The 20,364-nt window shown below is 39.9% G+C and overlaps 1 protein-coding gene across 1 annotated transcript; it reads right to left on the bottom strand.

The window, feature by feature from the left end:
- Positions 1–8,444: 8,444 nt before the first annotated feature.
- LOC137260073 (uncharacterized) lies at positions 8,445–19,048 on the bottom strand. The gene is made up of 4 exons (XM_067797766.1): positions 17,982–19,048; positions 9,961–10,026; positions 9,506–9,592; positions 8,445–9,193 (listed from the first exon to the last, which is right to left on the bottom strand). Exons 1-4 carry the CDS (start codon positions 19,015–19,017, stop codon positions 8,589–8,591), a joined length of 1,794 nt encoding a protein of 597 aa, XP_067653867.1. The 5' UTR covers positions 19,018–19,048; the 3' UTR covers positions 8,445–8,588.
- Between the last annotated feature and the right edge of the window lie 1,316 nt (positions 19,049–20,364).

The raw sequence follows: 20,364 nt of genomic DNA, 5'->3' as shown, positions 1-20,364 counted from the left end.
CCTGGTTAAGAAGAGAAAAGTAAATCTATAGTAAATCTAGAAGTATGAAGTATGTAGGTTGGCACATAATTATAAGCAATACTGTAGGGGAAAACATTCTATTATGAATCAGTGTTCAATTATCTTTGATTAAACATGTGTTTTCAAATGTACAGGGCGTTGGTTTGTGACAATTACAAAAGCATTTGTGCAAACACAACCAGTATTCGAAGAGGCAAGTTTGCTTTTGTAGTGAAGTATTAGTTACTGAATTCTGGGGAGGAAGTGACAACACCAGTAAAACTTCAGATCTTATTCAAGAGGATGAACAGAATCACAGAAACAGACGCAATTCAACTGGAAATGCTCCTTTCAATGCGAAAAATGGCAGCAGATCAGGTAGATACTGAAAGGATCGAACATCTTGCCATTTAATTCTGCCGGCATGTTACCATGTTACCTCTTCTCTCTAGCCTTCATGGTGGAACAACAGGCGAAATTTCATTCTAGTCAAATCATAGCATACTGTTAAATTAATAAGATAATTAAGATTTATATGATCACTGACAGACAGACAGACATGCAGACCTGTGTGACAGGTTCACTATTGATTCCTTAAAATGGCTTGTGTTGCTGTCTCTTCTGGCTCACCAGTAGACAAGATAATGTTTTGAAAAAAAACTTAGGTTGTAGAGTTTGCTCCCTTGATGAGCTGTCAGTATGCATTTTTCAGAGTGCTGGTCCAAACTATTTACAGGCCAGCTCACTGGTCTACCCAGATCATTGTTGATAGGCATATAGTATTAACAATCAGTGGGATAGGGATAGGCCGTTTTCATGAATAATGTTTTTCACAACTTCATACACAGTTGGATGTTTCTAGGTCAGCTACGAAAAAAGTAAATGACTTTGCTCCTGTTATCACACGTAACAGTTATTTGTCTCATACTGTTTCTGTTTAATTTCAGAACGAACCTTGAAGAGACATGGTAGCAGTAATGATGACATACAGTATGTATGAGGCTGAATAAAAGATGTGGGATGCTGCCTCAATGTGTCACATATGTATGACAGACATCACTTGTTGGTTGTGATTCTGTTTCCACAAACTGAATGTGCAGTTTTAATTTTCATATAATCTCTCACCGTGGCTCCTTGAGTTTGTAAAATGACCCATGCATTTTCACTGAAGGGGCTTCTTGTCACACTTGTCACATTTCATGGCAGAACACAGCAAGGGTAGAGTAAGATCACAGGGTGCAGTCTTTCATCACAATAACTTGATTGTCTAGTCCACACCTGATTATGTCAACTCTAAACTAGAATATACCCAGAAGTATAGTTGGGGTTTGTGTTAGGGTTAGGTACACTACTGTATACATCATACAAGGGTAGAATTAGATCACAGGGTACAGTCTTTCATATCACTCACTTGATTGTCTAGTCCACACCTGATTATGTCAGTTCTAAACTAGAATATACCCAGATGTATAGTTTGGGGTTTGTGTTAGGGTTAGGGTTAGGTACACTACTGCATACATCATAGGAAGCTTAAGGGTCTTCTTAGTTTCCAGGGTGCACACACCATTTCAGTCACTTGATTGTCTAGTCCACACCTGATGACGAAACAGTCATGATTTCACAAAATAACCTAAAGTGAAGCTTGATGTTGATTTGATCTGCAGGTTTGACTTAACTATATACAAAAAAGATGGTGCATTCAAAACATTCAAGATTGAAATTTCAACCACTATCCAGTTACCTTTAAACTTATTTTAATTTAGTAGAGATTGGAATCACAATAAATGCTTGTTTGTCTGTATGGCTGTTTGTTTTCTGTGCTCAGTAATGTGTCTAGCTATATCATGAGAGTCAGTATGTAAGTCTGGACCAGTCATTTCAGTGATTGAGATCATAAGTTAACCTACACAGGTTAGACGTAATGGCTTGCATAACACAGAGACACACCTATTCTAGTTTGATCTTATAACTAGTAAGTGATGCTTGATAACTTCAAGACAATCACAACACTGGCATGGAAGAGATATTTTGAATGTGCATTTTCTTCAAATGATCAAGTGGTGAAGTTGAGTCTTTCAAAGTAGCCAGATATATCATTGTGTAGGCGGGTCTAGATGGCAGCTTGCCTTAACAGGTTTTAATAAGTTACAAGATAATCATTTTCTGAAAATGGTCTGGTGGTCAAAGAGTTCCCACACACACCATAGACCACCCATATGGTGAATTGGTAATACAGAGTTTCTAAAGGGCTCCCATGTCTTCCAGCAGGTGGTTTGTGTAGCTTGACGGGGAGTTGTGTGTGGTTAAGTTGTACATGGTCGATGGTCTACGTGGGCTGAATGGTCTCTGCAGGGTGAATGGTCTACTTAAGGCACCCTTTCAGTATGTTTGATTCAACTTCAGGAACCAGGATGAGAGTGTGGCACCTCTGTAGAATTTGAGGGTTGATGATATAAGGTAAGGGTGTTGCATTTGCATAATATCTGAGGGTTAAGGAACCAAGGTTTAGGGAATCCGTATACGTGGTACCACTTTAGGAGCTGAGGGGCATAAAGCCCGAGTAAATGTGTTGTAACCTGAACATAGTGCAGGTAAAATGAATCTATAATGAAAATCACTGTTTGCTGAAATTATGATTTTTTTTATGGGTTCACATATGGGCTAATATGTGTTGTCTGTGGTATCCATGTTAGCTACAGATATGAGTAGTATTATGCAGCCATTAAATTCACAATGTAAGATTAAAAATAGTATCTTCATTATTCCAATCTTTACTGTAAACATTGTCATGACAGGCAGGGACACATCCACCAGAATGACCTGTGTGTTTGACATTCATATGTTCTCCTGGGAGGGAAATATGTGGAAGCTGTACATGTGGTATGAGTAGAGGTCTCAACAAAGGAAATGATGCTAGTAAGTAAACTACATATTGGTGGAGTGGAGGTCAGAAATAAAAGCATTCAATTTGAAATATTTGTTTGGTGGGGTTTGTTTGCTGTTAAAGTTAATACCTTGAGTTGGGACATTAAGTGAGTGAGTCAGTGAGTGAGTTTAGTTTTACACCACACTCAGCAATATTCCAGCAATATTCCATGGCCAGCAATATGGCGGTGGTCTGTAAATAATTGAGTCTGGACCAGACAATCCAGTGATCAAACAACATAAGCATCAGTCTGCACAATTGGGAATAGGAAACATATGGCAAGCATGGGTTGCTGAAGGCCTATTTTACCCCGGGATCTTCACGGACCGGGGACATTAAGCTCACACACTCACTACAATGACTGTAACAGGTGCCAGACACTGGAAATACTCTACTCACAAATCATGCGCCAGTTTACGTGAACAATATGGCTTTAAACACATATTCCCCTGTGCATCTACTCCTCAATCGCCCATTTCTACAGGAAATTACACGTATTTGTTCCACTTATTACCACTGACATGTGGGCTTTTTTTTAATTTGTAAACAAAGACTTGGTTAAAATACGGCAACACTGAAATTATGGAGGAAAACAAGACTGCATATTTTGTTCATGTTAACATTGCTTATTGCAACAAAAATAAATGTTACATATAGTACCAATGTTGGAAATGTGAAATGTGATGCACTACTTTGTATCATCTAACTGTGACGTGCTCGCTGATTCTCAAGTATGGCGCTGATCACGTCACTTGGTAGATCGAACGTTCAGCGCAATATAACTCTTTTTCAGTACATATAACTCACTTTGAAAAAATCATCCATGTCTATATTACTAGGTGAAAATTATGAAAATTGGCAGTTGTTGAACTCCAAATGTTATAACATACACATACCCGCTGGGCAGAAAACGTTTTCTAAAATTTACAAGTTTTCTGGCAGAAGTCGTCTGAAATTTGGTCACACCGAGTGAGACTCTTACTGGCTACCGATGTTCAGGTACAGTGGTCATGACGTCATCATCGCCTGTTCTGACGTCACGGGGTTTCAGTCGTCTCAGGGCTTGTTTTGATTATTCTGGCGCAGTGGGTCCATGCTGTAAGCTTCATTTCGGAGCGTCCCAAATATCGCTATTTTCTACTCAACTCAACACTATTATTTACAATTAGTCATTATATTCTAAATAAATCGACATATATCAGAATATTTTCGAAACGGTATCATGTCATGTCGTAGCATTTTCTTTTTTCTTTTTCTTTTTCTTTTAAAACATCGATGATTACTTGTAGCCTTTTAAATATGCTTCACAAGTGTTAAATGCTATTGAAATGTTATGAAGAAATTCTAGTCATGTTTAACAAATACATTCTGGACAATAGCAAATTGTACAAATAGGGTATGAACGTCTCACAACTACTCACATATGTGTTAATTGTGTTTTATATTGTCGAACTTTAAATCTCACTCTTGCATCAGTATTTTCATGAAAGAAAACCTTTCTTGAAAGGAGAGCCAGTTATGTTTTCATCCTAAAAACAATTTTTGCTAAAGGGATTCGAGACACAATCTTCGGCATGACGAGCAAAAGGTCTATCCATTAGGCTAGACGAGCAGAAACGGAGCTGTGAATGTCCCCAGTCTTGTAATCCAGGCCCTAGATTTTCAAAGCTCTCTTAAGGCTAACAGTCGTAACTGCCATTCAGACAATAACTTACGACTATCTTAGCACTAAGAGAGCTTCGAAAATCTAGGCCCTGATCCATAACACGACTCCCCAACCCACAGACCCCACCAGCAACCCTCAGTTTATGAGAAGGGACTATACAATAAAAGTATTGATAATGCAAATGGAACCGCGAAAGAAATGGCTTGCACCTTCATGGTCTTTCGGATGTTAGGTCTGCAGTAACAAAATTACTGCCACAAACGTCTTGAAGGGTTTTAAACATGATTATTCAACTGCTGATTGTCCATGTTAAAAAAAAAACTACTTATGTCACATGTACTAAGTAATTTGTCCTAGGATGTAATTGTATAACTCTCAAGGTGATAACACTGACTCGTGAATTAAACTTCGTAGGCATGAATCTAAATTTGATTTTAATAATTTGCGCAGCATCATATCATGGATATATCGACGGTTAACCTTGCATCAGGGGTACCAGGCAGTAATCAGTAGGAATCCACCTACATATCGAAGCATACAGGTCGTCCGAACGCTCCCGGGCATAAAATACAGGAGTGATGATGGACACGTATCCCAGCATTCATGGCAGATATTACACCTCACCTTTCTACCTCAACATCCACCCACGATTCCCCATCAAAACTGATTAGTCCAAACAAACCAGTGATTGATATCTTTCAGTAGCAACAGTTCTGTCAACAGCAAGAGCGGCCATTCTAAGCATTCTCCAAGCATCTGTAAAGATACATTTGCCCATATATCGTCATCTTCCCAAATATCGTCAATTCTTCACGTGGACACCTAACAGGAACCTTGTGTGTCTCAGCCTCTGCTGTAATACATGAATGCATGTGATATTTGTTCCTCATCTGGTCATGTTTCTGAAGTTTGTATGCTCTATGGTACAGCACGGTGACTTCAACACGTGACACTAACGTGGCTTCAAAACATTTCCCCGAGTAAATGTGTTGTAACCTAAGCATAGTGTAGGAAAACTGAATCTATAAGGAAAATTACTGTTTACTAAAATTATTTTATGGGTTCATATATGGGCTAATAAGTGTCGTTTGTGGTATCCATGTTAGTTACAGGTTTAGTGTTCCCCCTAGGGTTCAGAGAAGACAGAGTAAATTCATGGAAAAGGGCACTTCATAACCTCAAAGGGCGTGCTGGTGAGGATTATTTAAAAAACAACAAAATGTATAAAAAGTCGAATTGTCTTATAATTTCAATTCTAATTTCAATTCTAAAGTTCGTTTTTACTCTTCTCGGTTTGTATTTTAAAATTAGAATTTGAAAAAAGCATTTCAAATCAGGAAAATACACACTGGTCATAGTAAACGACTGCGATTGAGGCGAAAAAGGGCAGGGCGCAAAATAAAAAGGGCAGGGCGCTGCACCCTCCTAAATGTGCCTAGTGGGAACACAAAGGTTGTACAACATGATGCTCATGAGGATACGGTGTGTGACGTCTCAGTGCGTAACAGAGACGCCCCAACAGTGTGTGGCGTCTCATTGTGTGACACAGACGCCCCAACAGTGAGCATACAGTGTGTGGCGGCTCAGTGCATAACAGAGACACGCCAACAGTGGATCTCTACACTAAAGGTTGTACAACATGATGCTTATGAACATACAGTGTGTGACGTCTCATTGTGTGACAGAGACGCCCCAACAGTGGATCTCGACACTAAAGGTTGTACAACATGATGCTTATGAACATACGGTGTTTGACGTCTCATTGTGTGACACAGACGCCCCAACAGTGGATCTCGACACTAAAGGTTGTACAACATGATGCTTATGAACATACAGTGTGTGGCGTCTCAGTGCATAACAGAGACACGCCAACAGTGGATCTCGACACTAAAGGTTGTACAACATGATGCTTATGAACATACAGTGTGTGGCGTCTCAGTGCATAACAGAGACACGCCAACAGTGGATCTCGACACTAAAGGTTGTACAACATGATGCTTATGAACATACAGTGTGTGACGTCTCATTGTGTGACAGAGACGCCCCAACAGTGGATCTCGACACTAAAGGTTGTACAACATGATGCTTATGAACATACGGTGTGTGACGTCTCATTGTGTGACAGAGACGCCCCAACAGTGGATCTCGACACTAAAGGTTGTACAACATGATGCTTATGAACATACAGTGTGTGGCGTCTCATTGTGTGACAGAAACGCCCCAACAGTGGATCTCGACACTAAAGGTTGTACAACATGATGCTTATGAACATACAGTGTGTGGCGTCTCAGTGCATAACAGAGACACGCCAACAGTGGATCTCGACACTAAAGGTTGTACAACATGATGCTTATGAACATACAGTGTGTGACGTCTCATTGTGTGACAGAGACGCCCCAACAGTGGATCTCGACACTAAAGGTTGTACAACATGATGCTTATGAACATACGGCGTGTGACGTCTCATTGTGTGACAGAGACGCCCCAACAGTGGATCTCGACACTAAAGGTTGTACAACATGATGCTTATGAACATACAGTGTGTTACGTCTCAGTGCATAACAGAAACGCCCCAGCAGTGGATCTCGACACTAAAGGTTGTACAGCTTGATGCTCATGAACATACAGTGTGTTACGTCTCAGTGCATAACAGAGACGCCCAACAGTGGACCTCTACACTAAAGGTTGTACAGCATGATACTCATTGGCTTGGCTCGTGAACGTTGTTGAATAAATAAAAGAAGTTGTTATCCATAAAACTGTCATGTTTTCTAAATGCCTGTCAAAAGCTTCGAACTTGGATACACGCCCTCATAAACTGCGAACACCTACTGGCAACTGCCTGAAGGCCTCTGTGTGGAGTAGGTATTAGACGGACCTCACTTCGGCGTCTCTATTTGCCTGCCACCAAGACGACTTAAAGGCTTATCCCTTGTTTAAGAGTGGGACTGCAGCATAATCACTGACAAAACACACATGACACTGGTCACTAATTGGCTGTTTTCAAAACTGAGTTCCACCCGTGAAGGTACCTGGGTAGAACAGGCCTTCAGCAACCCATGCTTGACATAAAAGGTGACCATCGTAAGAGGCGACTAACGGGATCGGGTGGTCAGGCTCGCTGACTTGATTGACACATGTCATCGGTTCCCACTTGCGAAGATCGATACTCATTTTGTTGATCACGGAGCTGTCTGGTCCAGACTCGATTATTTACAGACCACCGCCATATAGGTGGAATATTGCTGAGTGCGACGTAAAACTAAACTCACTCACTCAAAATTGAGTTCTATGTATGAATATCCAATATTTACATTTACATGCATACATACAGTAAACGATGCCGCGAATGACGAATTCGTTTTATGTCAAAAATGGCGAGATTTACGAGTACATTATAACTGCCGGTCATTTCAGCCATGATTGTATTTTACCTGAAAACAGTATGTTAGATTGCGAAGCAGAGAAGTGGGTGGATATGTTTGTCCTTCTGGCATCCACGAATAAATAAAACTGGGATGTTTCGGGTGATGATTGTTTTCAGTTTAATTTTGTATATTATGAGTTTAGTCAAATAACCGAACTGGTTAAATCCTACAGTAATCAGCTATGAACTACCATTCTCCCTTTGTTAAGCAGAAGCGACGACATGGTATTTGAGTAACGCTGCTTGTGTTGTGAGGCAGCGTGCCGCTATTACTGGCTGAGAAGACGACCCAGCACCTCTGTATGTCTGTGACGTTAAGACGGGCGACATTCATGTACAATCACTCACCGTTTATGTTTATACTCAGTTTACAATTTTCCTACCTGATCATGCGAGGTTCCAAAGACAAAACATGACAAAATGTCTGACAATACATTCAACAACTTTTATTTATATTAAAAAAGCAAAAAAGGAAATCACTTGAATCGTGACCTACGACTACGTGAACGGCACACACCACGTCAGTGTCAGTAACGACATGTGCTCCGTCTGCCTACACCGACACTGACTCAGTGTGCACCACGTGACACCAGGAGATCCACCACTGGCTGATGTCCCCTGCGTCTCGCCATGTCGGCCGCTGTTTTCCCGTCTTTGGTCCTGGCGTTGATGTCCACCACGTTCATGGACAGTATCAGCTTCACGGTCTCCAAGTCTCCTCTTTTACAGGCGAAGTGAAGGACGTTGTCACCGCCCCTGTCCACCAGTGACACATCAGCCCCTCCACCCACCAGTAACTCCACCACATCCCAGCGTCTAAATTCTGCTGCCCACATCACCGGTGTCTTGCTGTCCTGTCCTCTACTGTTGATGTTCACCAAGTCCAGGGACAGTATCAGCTTCACCGTCTCCAGGTCGCCACCAATACAGGCCCAGTGAAGGACGTTGTCACCGTCCCTGTCCAGCAGTGACACATCAGCCCCTCTATCCACCAGGAACTCCACCACATCCCTGTGTCCCTTCCATGCTGCCATCATCACAGATGTCCTGCTGTAGTATCCTCCTCTGTAGTTGATGTCCACGTCACCCTCGGCCAGGATCCGCTTCACTCTCTCCAGGTCACCGCGACCGCTGGCGTCGTAGAGGTTGCGGCCTGCTGCTGGTGATGGAGTCGCTGTGACACAAAGTAAACTATGTACACCAGACATCTTTGTCACACATCTACAATGTTTACATCATGTTGATACGTGACTCGTACATTGCTACATCATTTAAACAATTCCATCATGGCTGACAACAATCCAACATGACGGGAATGTCAACATGTGGTTTCTGGAATTAATGATGGCATGTTAAATACATAACTTTCTGCTAGAGTCAGAAGTTGTAGAATTATTTTGTATACGACTTAAGAGTGTTGACGTTTGTTGAATTTTACGAGTTGATAGTGTCAGTACAACTGTTGCTGCTGGGTTCTCCAACCTACTGTGTGTATCAGAGTCTTGTGTCGTCACTGGCGGGGGTGGAACCGTCTTGCTGTGTGTCAGATACTCACTCTCGTCAGTCGTGGAGGCTGAAACAGGGAATATGATGTTCAGAAGACTATACATAGCACATAAGCATTTATACTGCTGGTCTGTTTTCGCCTTTCCTGATATGTTTTGCCTTTCAATATTATGTATGATTATATTCTAAATACATATCTTATGGAAAAGGGCATTAATCATATATCTTTCATGTTTACTGAGGTAAGTCTTTAAAGCAAGAAAAAAGTGATACTTCCTTATATTATTTTTTACAGTTCGAAATTCTGTAATTGACAACGTCGATCGGTACCGGTGTGAGATTCATCCCTGAAGTCAAAATCACCACGGGCATATACATCAGTGTGCAGGGAGAATTAACAACTGCACTTCCTGCCTGCTGGGTTTTCCCACCTACCCTGTAGGTCTTGTGTCGATACTGTCGCTGGTGGAAACGTGTTGTTCCGGCTCGGGTCAGTCGAAGCTGAAACAGGGAATATTTTAATCATAAAACTATACATGTACAAAAAAATATTTATATGACTACTGGCCTCAGGTTCTGCTTTCCATATGGCAAGACGTTTTCACTTTTATGAAGGTATTAAAGATATCTTGAATTGTTTTAAAGATATCTTAAACTGAATTGAAATTTCTCACGATAAGCAATTCAATAGTAACTGTTATTACAGTCATAAAGTATGTTTCTCTGGACAGACTCACCGGGTGTTTGCATTACAGTATCACAGACCCGTGTGCCAAATCACAGGGCAATGTTCTAAAGAGCTGTGGTTGTGAGACAATATTTGTACTTCATTTAAATCAAAGCTGTTCAGACAATAGAACTGGGGAATCCATTAGCTTTATCTCTAATATCAATATGTTTATACCTTGAAAGGGAGTGTTACAATTGTATAAATCATTTACTGGCATTGTTACAAAGGAAACCCTTCATTACAACTACTCATTTCGACATTTAAATGCCTTAAATCGACCTTTTTGACAAATTTGAACTCGCGATTCAACCAGTCGGAGGGCGGCCTGATTTATGCCTATGTGGGGCACTGTAGAATTGAAGAACATCCGCCAGTCTGAGAATAAATGCCATTAAGGTGTATTTCCACCGAGTAACAAAATCTTTCTACTTTCTACTTTCTACTGGAAGTAAAATACGTATTTAATTGGTGTCCTATAGGATTTTGAGGACATTGATAAAAATATAACAATTTCACTCTTGAAAGCGAGGTGTCAAACTCCTTTGGTCATTAAGCATTTACTGCAACTAACAAGTACTTTTGTGGGGTTTTTTTTTTGGGTTTTTTTTGTGTTTTTTTTTGTCGTGATCAAAACAAATCTTAAACAGCATTTTCTATCTTTAAGCAAGAGGGGGTCTAGCCATCGGATTTAAAATATACCACGGGCTTCAACGCCCGCTTCACAAACAACCCATTAAGCAGGAACTGCGGGTCCGATGGATATTTGTACATGGTGACACCATCACCCGACCCCTGGTTTGAGGGCAAAGCAATGATTGCATGTTTTTGTTGACGTCGAGAAATCAGCAAAATTACGGACGTGTTACACATTTTATATACATGTGTAAAGCTAACCGAAAACCCTTCCTTACATGACGTCACAGCGGTTCGCTGCAGTGCTGTGGCGACAGATGTACGTAACCTGTTTGTGGTTTCGGGCAAGAGGGAATCAGGCGACCTTTTGGCTACTTTTAATTGCTCGGTATTAACTAACCACAAGTTTTTCAAAGAATGAATTTGGTGTTCCGCACAAAACTAACCAGAAGTCTTTTATATATATGTTAATAGTTAAAAGTGTATGTGAAAAAACGGCGAAAATGAAAGCTCTAATGAACATTGCGCACCGCCACTGTAGAACACTATCAGAAACAGACTATAAAAATGTTGCGCATTGCCACATGTGTTAGCTCGCTAGCGTTGATACAGGAACTGACTCAAAAACACTACGAGGGGTAATAGACCACTAGAAGCTGGGTAGAATTCATACAGGCAGTGTTTTCGGCCGCGATACAGGGTCATGCGTTGACCGCATCTCGGCTTTGTCATGTAAGAGCTGTACATGCATGGTCACCAACCATTTCCAACCGGAAGTATATACGGATATGTACCCGGAAGTATTTGAAGATATCTTCAAATCAATTCAAGATATCTGTAAAACAATTTTAGATATCAGTAATAGCAAGAATTGAAGATATCAATAATTGAATTAGAGATATCTCTAATTGAATTGAAGATATCTGTAATACAATTGTGGATATGTACCAATCATTTCAAGATATCTAGAATTGAATTCCAGATATGTTGAATTGAATTCAAGATATCTGGAATTAATTTCTAATACAATTATGTACACTATGATCGTAATTGTTTTGCAGATATCTTTAAAACAATTAGAGATATCACGAAATACTATCTTGATATCTCTATAACATTTTGAGATATCAATAATTCTATTGTGGATATGTAAAATTAATTAGAGATATCTTCAATAATTTACAGATATCTTTAAATCATTATTGATGTCTTTAAATATAATGCTGATATCTTTAAAACAATCGAAGATGTCTGTAATTCCTGAATAAGTGTGAAAACGGCTTGCCATATTTCCACAAATGTTTTGCCTTTCAGTGTCCAAATACATATGTTATAACAGATGGTTTAATTTGATGGATATTTCATTTCCTAAATATATTTTCACAGCCTCATTTAGTAAATTTAATAAGCCGTCCATTGTCCATCGACTGTTTGATAACATATTTGCTGAAATGTTTTTTGTTAAATATACACTTGAACGGTGTAAACAAAACAGTCAATTCACCCTCAGGGCTAGGGTAGGTTAGGGATGCAAATACGGAGACTTCATATATAAGCATATATTATTTTCACATTGTGTGTTCATTGATAAACAAACAATTAGTTCAGCACTTTTACTTACTCATAATTCCTCTTCATGGAATGACAACCGTTTTAGTTTGAATTCAGTAACCGTGGCTGGAATATTAAAATTTGCCTTTCCTAGATGTCCTAACCCTACCCTCTCTAATTAGTGTACCTGGTATTTTAGGCAACTCCGTAAATTCTAAAGTGAAGCACATTAACACTAATGTTTACCAAACAGTGTGAAGGACAACAGGGCAACTTGACTCTGTGTTTGTGCAACACAGTTGTAATTTGTGTCAAACAAACTCTGTGAAACTCTCACAAAATATCAGAATACCGACTAATAGTGGCACACAGAGCAATTCTCAAACAACTGCTCACCGAGGCGGACACTGCAGCTGACACAACTGTACTTGTCAATGGAAACAGTGTGCTTTGATAAACGACAAGGGTGGTAAAGATCGAATGTCGGTTGTCAGACATGCTTCGTCTGGTTCAATGTTAGAAATAACGAAAATACAGCACAATTACTCTTCCATAATCTACTTTCCATTGAAGTTTTGATGAAATGTTGTAGAAATGCACACGGCAACGTTTGGCCGTGTGCTACAGCGGGGATGTATTTCAATGTAGTGCAGCAGCCCCGAGTGAAAAACACAATACATTTGAAATAAAATATTGGACTGGACAGATGTAAGAGGTAAATCCCATCAGGTCAAGGTTAACGGTAGTAAAAGGTACATAATTTGATTAAATAGAACGAGTCTATCAGGTGAAACGCTGTGTTGTTATGTTTTCCCCGACCTTCCATCGTCCCCCGTCGGTGACAGGCTAAACACAGGTCTGGGTGTAAACATTGTGTGAAGCCAACACTTGGTTCCTGCAACATTCATGCTGATTTACGGCAGTCATACAATACACATTTGCAAAATTTCATCTGAGTCCACAAATCAGTTTAAAATCATAAGCTCAGAACTTACCCACCAATAACGTACGTCCTAACACGGGCGACACATCTCTCTGCTAGTTGAGAAATGTTTTGACTGGCGACGCCACGGAGCTGAGCTGCCAGCTATGACGTCATTGTGACGTGTTAGGTTAGGAGCACGACAACGTTGGGCGCTCGACTACTTGGACTGATCAACAACTCGATATGGAAATATTTCCAATCGTCCCATGTTTCCTCTCTAGTTTTGTTTTCGTTTTATGATACAGTTCGCGTTACCTGTGGCATGACATGGACAGTTGTATATTAGCATATCGGACACTTGCCTAACGTGGTGTAATTCACCGACTGATTATGTGGCTTAATTCCTAATCTATTTGTTTAAAAATATAAAAGTTCACTTTCAAAATAGGTCATACGTGGATACTAGTAGACCTCAAAGGCTTAGGTGTAAATAGTTGCGATCACTCTGTCAAACAAGGACATAAAGGTACTTGAATTGAGCTTATATACTAGTACCCCTAAGTATAACCTGGAAAGACTTACTGGTTTTCTGAACCTGTTGAGTTCAAACGCCATGAAAAGTAGAAGTTCAACTTACTGCATCTATGAAAATTCTTTGTATATGTTATCAACCCTTCAGTTATTTCCAGCAGTAATTCTTTAGCCATTAAAATCTTGAAAATAGTTCCCATACTAATACCGATCTCAATGTAAGAAACAAAATCGGAGATACAACTCCAACCAACGAGTACTGAATCCATCCCTGGAAGGTCTTTCTCGCCAATTTGTGATTGTTACACATCCCAACAATTGGCGAGATTCTGTATAGAATGTAACAGTTACAAATCTATAAATTACGTTCTGAGAAGCAGTTCCTCATTTGATTTTAAATTTTGACACTTCTGTATATTTATATATGTAAATTACATAAGCAAAAACCATACACCTCAATTGTCTCAATGAAAAACATATAATTCTGACCACCCAAACGGACGTGTATGATATTATTACATTGCACATGTGTTTCTTGGTTTGGTAACATTACGTTGACAAATGTTTCCCATGACACACCATATATTATCTAAATTTGTATATTTTGTATTCTTTTTTTCATTCAACAGTTCCTAAAGAATCTTTAGGTTATGGATGCAATATCAGAATATGAATTTAATATCAAATATATGTTATAGATGACATACAGTCGAATTTGACCCCACAATTATTCTCTGAAGATATGTTTATGGATTTATTCATTTTATTAGAAATTTAATAGATAATATGGACAATGACTAAACAAGATCGTGCATGTGTAACGTAATATTAAAGTACACATGCACCAGCATACAAAAACTCAGAATTAAAACATTGTATAGCGCACATTGTAAAGTGCGAAAACATATTGACTTTATTATGTAGACACTGCAGGAAAATGTAAACCATTTGATGCTGACAACACTTAACCGTGCCATTTTTTATGCTAGAGACTGAAATATGTTATCAATATGAATATATGTATTGTTTAGTTGTGTAATGGAAAACCTAATGTGTTTTTTTTACGTCTTCTGTGTCTGAAGTAGTATATTAAATAAATTAGTATTATTTCCTTCTGTTAAAACTTGATAAATCAAAACATTTTAATTTATACCCGTAATTCAGGATAATTAAAACGCGGTCATTGTAGCATTTTGCAGTGTTTTTGTGCATTATTTATCCATACAGTGACTTTATATTTCATGCATCACAAACCGTTACAGACATAAAAAAGTTGATTTTAGTTATGCCCATGTTTATCGCATTTGAAAATTGGCTACATGTAGGCGATGACTGAGATAATTCGTCCGTTACTGTTATGTTACAACTACTTGACCATTGTTTCTCACTTCTCTCTGTACCTGCCGTCAAAAAACTCAATCCCATCTTGTGCCACCCTTGAAATTTACATAACAAAACTTTCAGTGTTTCACATTTCATGCACATCAGCTCCCCGCCGTAGTGAATTACATGAATTCAGCCATATCGGCCGTAATACTAAAGGGATTTGAGTACATATACAATGAAAATACACTGCAGTTTTAAATGTGTGACATTGAGACATCTAGTGCCAAACTTAAATTACCGATTGCAAAACGTCAACAAAACAACAAACATGACCTGAAAACGACCAGCTGATTCCACCTCCTCGCTTCGAACTGCCATTTCGTCATTCATTCTTGCAATGTAAGCAGTCATGACTATCCCAGGTGTATCACAAAATCATGGAATATATTTTTCACACTTGATGTATCATCGTGAGAGGGAATAGATATACGGTACAGGAGTTAACGTTACCAGTGAAGGTGAAAGCTACAGATGTCAACTGTCTCTAAATGTAATAGCAGGGAGACTATATAGTTGTAGATTATCCCTGGTAATAGTAACACGTAAGGCATACATCGTGCATACACATGTGTCGTTATTCTAAGATTGGACCGTCCGGATCAGCGCACTTGTGAAGGGAAGATAAATTCAACAGGATCCCCCATTCCCCTTACGGTATAGAATGAAACTACTGCTCTTCGTCACCAATACCAACTCTCTCCATAAAATGAAACGAAAGCTAATTGATTTGAAAACGAACGCGAAGACTGCGCTTGTTTCAAATGTAAACAATGACAGATTCCGATTTTACACTGCATGGCATGTTCTGAAATTGTACGACATCCAGACGTCTGTCTATTCATTGCTTGTCATGGCTTAGTACCTTCAGAATATGTATAGAAAGAGCATCGTAGCAAGACATAGGAAATTAAACATAGATACAATGCAATGATTTGGAATGCGATGGAACTCAAAAGAATTGCACAATGCCATTTAGAAAGTGGTCAAATGTAACATATATCATATTTGGGATTACACTTTGTTATGTTTGTATGTTAAACTCAAAAGAAATCATCAAAGTTTCCGTCCAGCGTGACGCCATGACTGACGCAAAATCACGCAGAACGACAGCGGTAATTATCAGCATTTCTGGCTCCTTATCTATCTTACGATGTTAACGATGAGAATGTATATAAATACACAAATAGTGTGAACCATTCTGATTACTTATATCTCATAATCTCATATTTATGTACACACGGTCCCTGAGTCCTCGCAAATAATACGTCCCCTTGTGTATCAAGCCGCCATTTTGTAAGAAATAAGTCAACGGTAGTGATGTCATGCGTGAACATTGTTGTACATGTAAGGCAATTTCTTTTAGGTGAAGATCTCGGCATCAAGGGTCTAGGTGTGAAGTACATACCAAGAAAGAGTGCATCATAGTTATTATGTATGTTGTATTTATGTGCGAGTGTACATGTGCTACGCAACTACGACGTATAAAACGATCAAGAAAGCAGCGACTTGTTTTCTTTTCTTTTCCAAAGGGTCTCTAACTGTCTTATGTGGTTATATTGTGCCGTGCATTAAATATCTCCTGGGCAAACGGTGGCAATATAACCAGTATATAGTACATTTATGTTCGGTACCCATTTATTTGTTCACCTATTCAAAATACCATGGTCGTAGTCAGTCACCTGTTAATTTCATGTCATGATTATTGTGTACTACAAAAATAAATAAATGAAAGTAAACCAAGGGTTTCTCTCTATGCACAGCGTTTGTCATGACATCACCCAATAGTAATAACATGGTGATTTATTTCATCAGATTCCCGAGAAATATATATACCTCTGAATTCCAGTTCCTAACTGGATCAGTAGGTTCACTCAAATATGTTGAGATACAGAGATGAATTAGTGCGATCACAGCAGAGTTGAACCTCGAATTTTACAGGCAGTACACTTACAACATCAGCGTTAAACACGTGAGAATTACTAATACAGATAATGTCAGGCATAAAACTAAAAAGACTGGAGGAACAGCTGTCAAGCTGGGTGGAGGTTAGGTATACAATGTGGTCAATGATCGTGACACACTGGCTGATCTTGATGTTTGGTGTTACTTTGCTTTCAAACAGACAAGCAGACATGTAAGCTCTTATATACACCGGGTCTTGACTGCTGACTCCACATAAATATGGTGTATTGGCTTTACCTACTAGCCCAACTTTTGCATGCCTTGTAAGTCCTTTTATACACTGGGTCATGCCTGCTATCACAACGTTAATATGCCGTGTAAGCCCTTGTGTACAGTGGTTCATGCCTGCTAACTCCACGTTATTATTCCTTGTAAGCCCGAGGTTGTCTATACCTGCTAAATTAACGCTTACATGTCTTGTAAGCCGTAGTTTGGCTAACGTTTATTACATATCTTGTAAACCGTAGGTTGCATGCTAATCCAACGTTTACATGCATTGTAAGCCCAGGTTATGAAATAGAGCTCATTTATTCATGCACAAACTCCATGTTGACGTGTACACTAAACTCTTTGCTGTCACGCCAACCTAATCCTACGTTGCTCTGTCATGTGAACCCTATGTTGGCCTGTCATATGAACCCTTGGCTGGCAAACAAATTAATGTTATTCTTATATATTTCGATTGCCATACCCAAAGAGAATGTTAATTAAGCAACAAATCCCTGCTAAAAGTCTCACCTTCTGTTGTTCCAGGATACGTCGTGGTTGAAAGCTCCTTGATCTCTTCCCTCATCCCACAGCAACTGGTATTCAGCATCGTGAAGTCCTGTGTGAGGCCAGCGAGTGTCTGGTTTGTGTAAAACTGGTCACTAATGCTCTGATTCAGTTGAATGTTTAAACTCTGTATATCTGAGGATACGTTTCTCCGCATTTCCTGCAAGCCCTCCCGGTATGATTTTATTTCTCTCTCCGTCACCACACAATAGGTATTCAGCGTCCTGAAGTCCTGTGTGAGGCCAGCGAGTGTCTGGTTTGTGTAAAACTGGTCACTAATGCTCTGATTCACTTGAATGTTTAAACGTTGAATATCTGAGGATACGTTTCTCTTCATTTCCTGCAAGCCCTCCCGGTATGATTTTATTTCTTTTTCCGTCACCACATAACTGGTATTCAGCGTCCTGAAGTCCTGTGTGAGGCCAGCGAGTGTCTGGTTTGTCTCAAGCAGGTCACCAATGATCTGATTGAGTCGTGATGTCAGCATCCGTGCTAGTGAGGTTGCACGAACTACTGTCTGATTCACCTGCATCTGTAGAGCCTGGATATCTTTGGTCAACTCGCTACGTTCTTTTCTGACACTTTTTCTGTAGGTGTCTCTTTCCTGCTCAACATGTTTTAAGTCTCGTGTTATTGCTCGAAGCTGTGTCTTTATGTATTGCATGTTGTCCTTTAAGCTGTGAAATTCTTCGCGAACTTGTCCGGTGATCCGATGCCCAATATCATCTTCAGTTAGGATGTTTGTAATCTCTTTTTCTACGAGAGGTTTTAGCAATGAAGGAAGTATTGTTGAAGTCAGTTCTTTTTTCAGGGACTCCTTCCAAACCTTAAATTTCTTCGTCAGTTTAGTCACACTTTTAGCATTTGAAAATTTCCAAAGGCTAAGGTCTTGTTCAACTACCTCCACACGTATAGTCAGACTTTCCAAACTGTCACCAGCATGTACATCTCCCATACCGCACAGTACAAGACTCAGGAATACAACTGTTGATAGCTCCATTGTTCTAACAGAACAACACGCAGCTAGGGAGGCAGCTGCCTCGCCGCTGGGTAAACAGCTTTTATATAGCTCGACTGAAGTGTCTGGAACAACGCCAGCTCGGGGAACCACACGCTACACCAGTAGTGTGTGTAGAGCTTGCGCCCAACTAGTTGGAAATGCTGATGCGGCACATCCAAACTAGAATGCCACGGTCATGAAGCGGAAGAAAACCTCAGATGTGGCCACTCTAACTTTTATGATAAGTCACAACACATATGCTTCGTGCTATTTAACAACTAAAACTACTTGTTATTTTACAGGATATATTGTGTATCTCTGCTTCCAGCATGCATGTTTCGTGTCATATTACAGTGTCTCGTCACAATATGGCGGAAATATTGCCGATGTGACGTTAAATACTAACTCACGCACTCACTATTACAGTGTCTCTGTTGTGTATTATGTTATAGAACACATATTAAGTGAAGACGCCACGCCTGAAATGCCGTCATTTGAATCAACACAAAACTTGGTTTTGTGTGTCTTAGGAATTTAACGCATAGTTACAGCAGTATATGTTTATGCATTATACATCTATAACGGTGGCACAGATTGCTGACAAACAGCGTTCTGGAATGCCATGAGCATGCTTACTGGAATAGCACACAAAGAGTGATCATCGACATACAACAACATCTCTGGAGACGTGAGCAAGGTAATACACGCAGCAGTGTCGACGTGTGAACACGACAAAATAGCCAAGAGGGAGAGATGTACACCAGCGGTTGACGGAACACAACATCTGGCACCTACATCCAGGGTTACATCCAATGTTGTGTCCACCTTACCTCCAGACATATCTGACTAGGTGAAAACAGTACCTCACGTTCAGTAGACGAGACTGGGACGGTACACTATTCACACTCTACCCGTGAAGGTCCCGGGGTAGAATAGGCCTTCAACAACCCATGCTTGCCATAAAAGGCGACTCTGCTTGTCGTAAGAGGCGACTAACGGGATCGGGTGGTCAGGTTCGCTGACTTGGTTGACACATGTCATCGGTTCCCAATTGCGCAGATCGATGCTCATGTTGTTGATCACTGGATTGTCTGGTCCAGACTCGATTATTTACAGACCACCGCCATATAGCTGGAATATTGCTGAGTGCGAGGTAAAACTCAACTCACTCACTCACTATTCACAGTCTATTCCATATGAACAGCCCAGATCACTGTGCCCAGACCAGTTCTTGCGCCTTTAAAACTTTAGATTCATACTGAGCCGGTACACTTTTCACAGTCTGTTCCATCTGAACAGCTCATGTCACTGTGCAGGGGTCCTCAAACACAAACTAGTTCTTGGGCC

Source organism: Haliotis asinina, chromosome 13, assembly GCF_037392515.1.
Source record: "Haliotis asinina isolate JCU_RB_2024 chromosome 13, JCU_Hal_asi_v2, whole genome shotgun sequence".
Taxonomy (NCBI): Eukaryota; Metazoa; Mollusca; class Gastropoda; order Lepetellida; family Haliotidae; genus Haliotis; species Haliotis asinina.
Note: the sequence above shows the minus strand (reverse complement) of the source record. Positions and strands in the feature narration are given on the sequence as shown.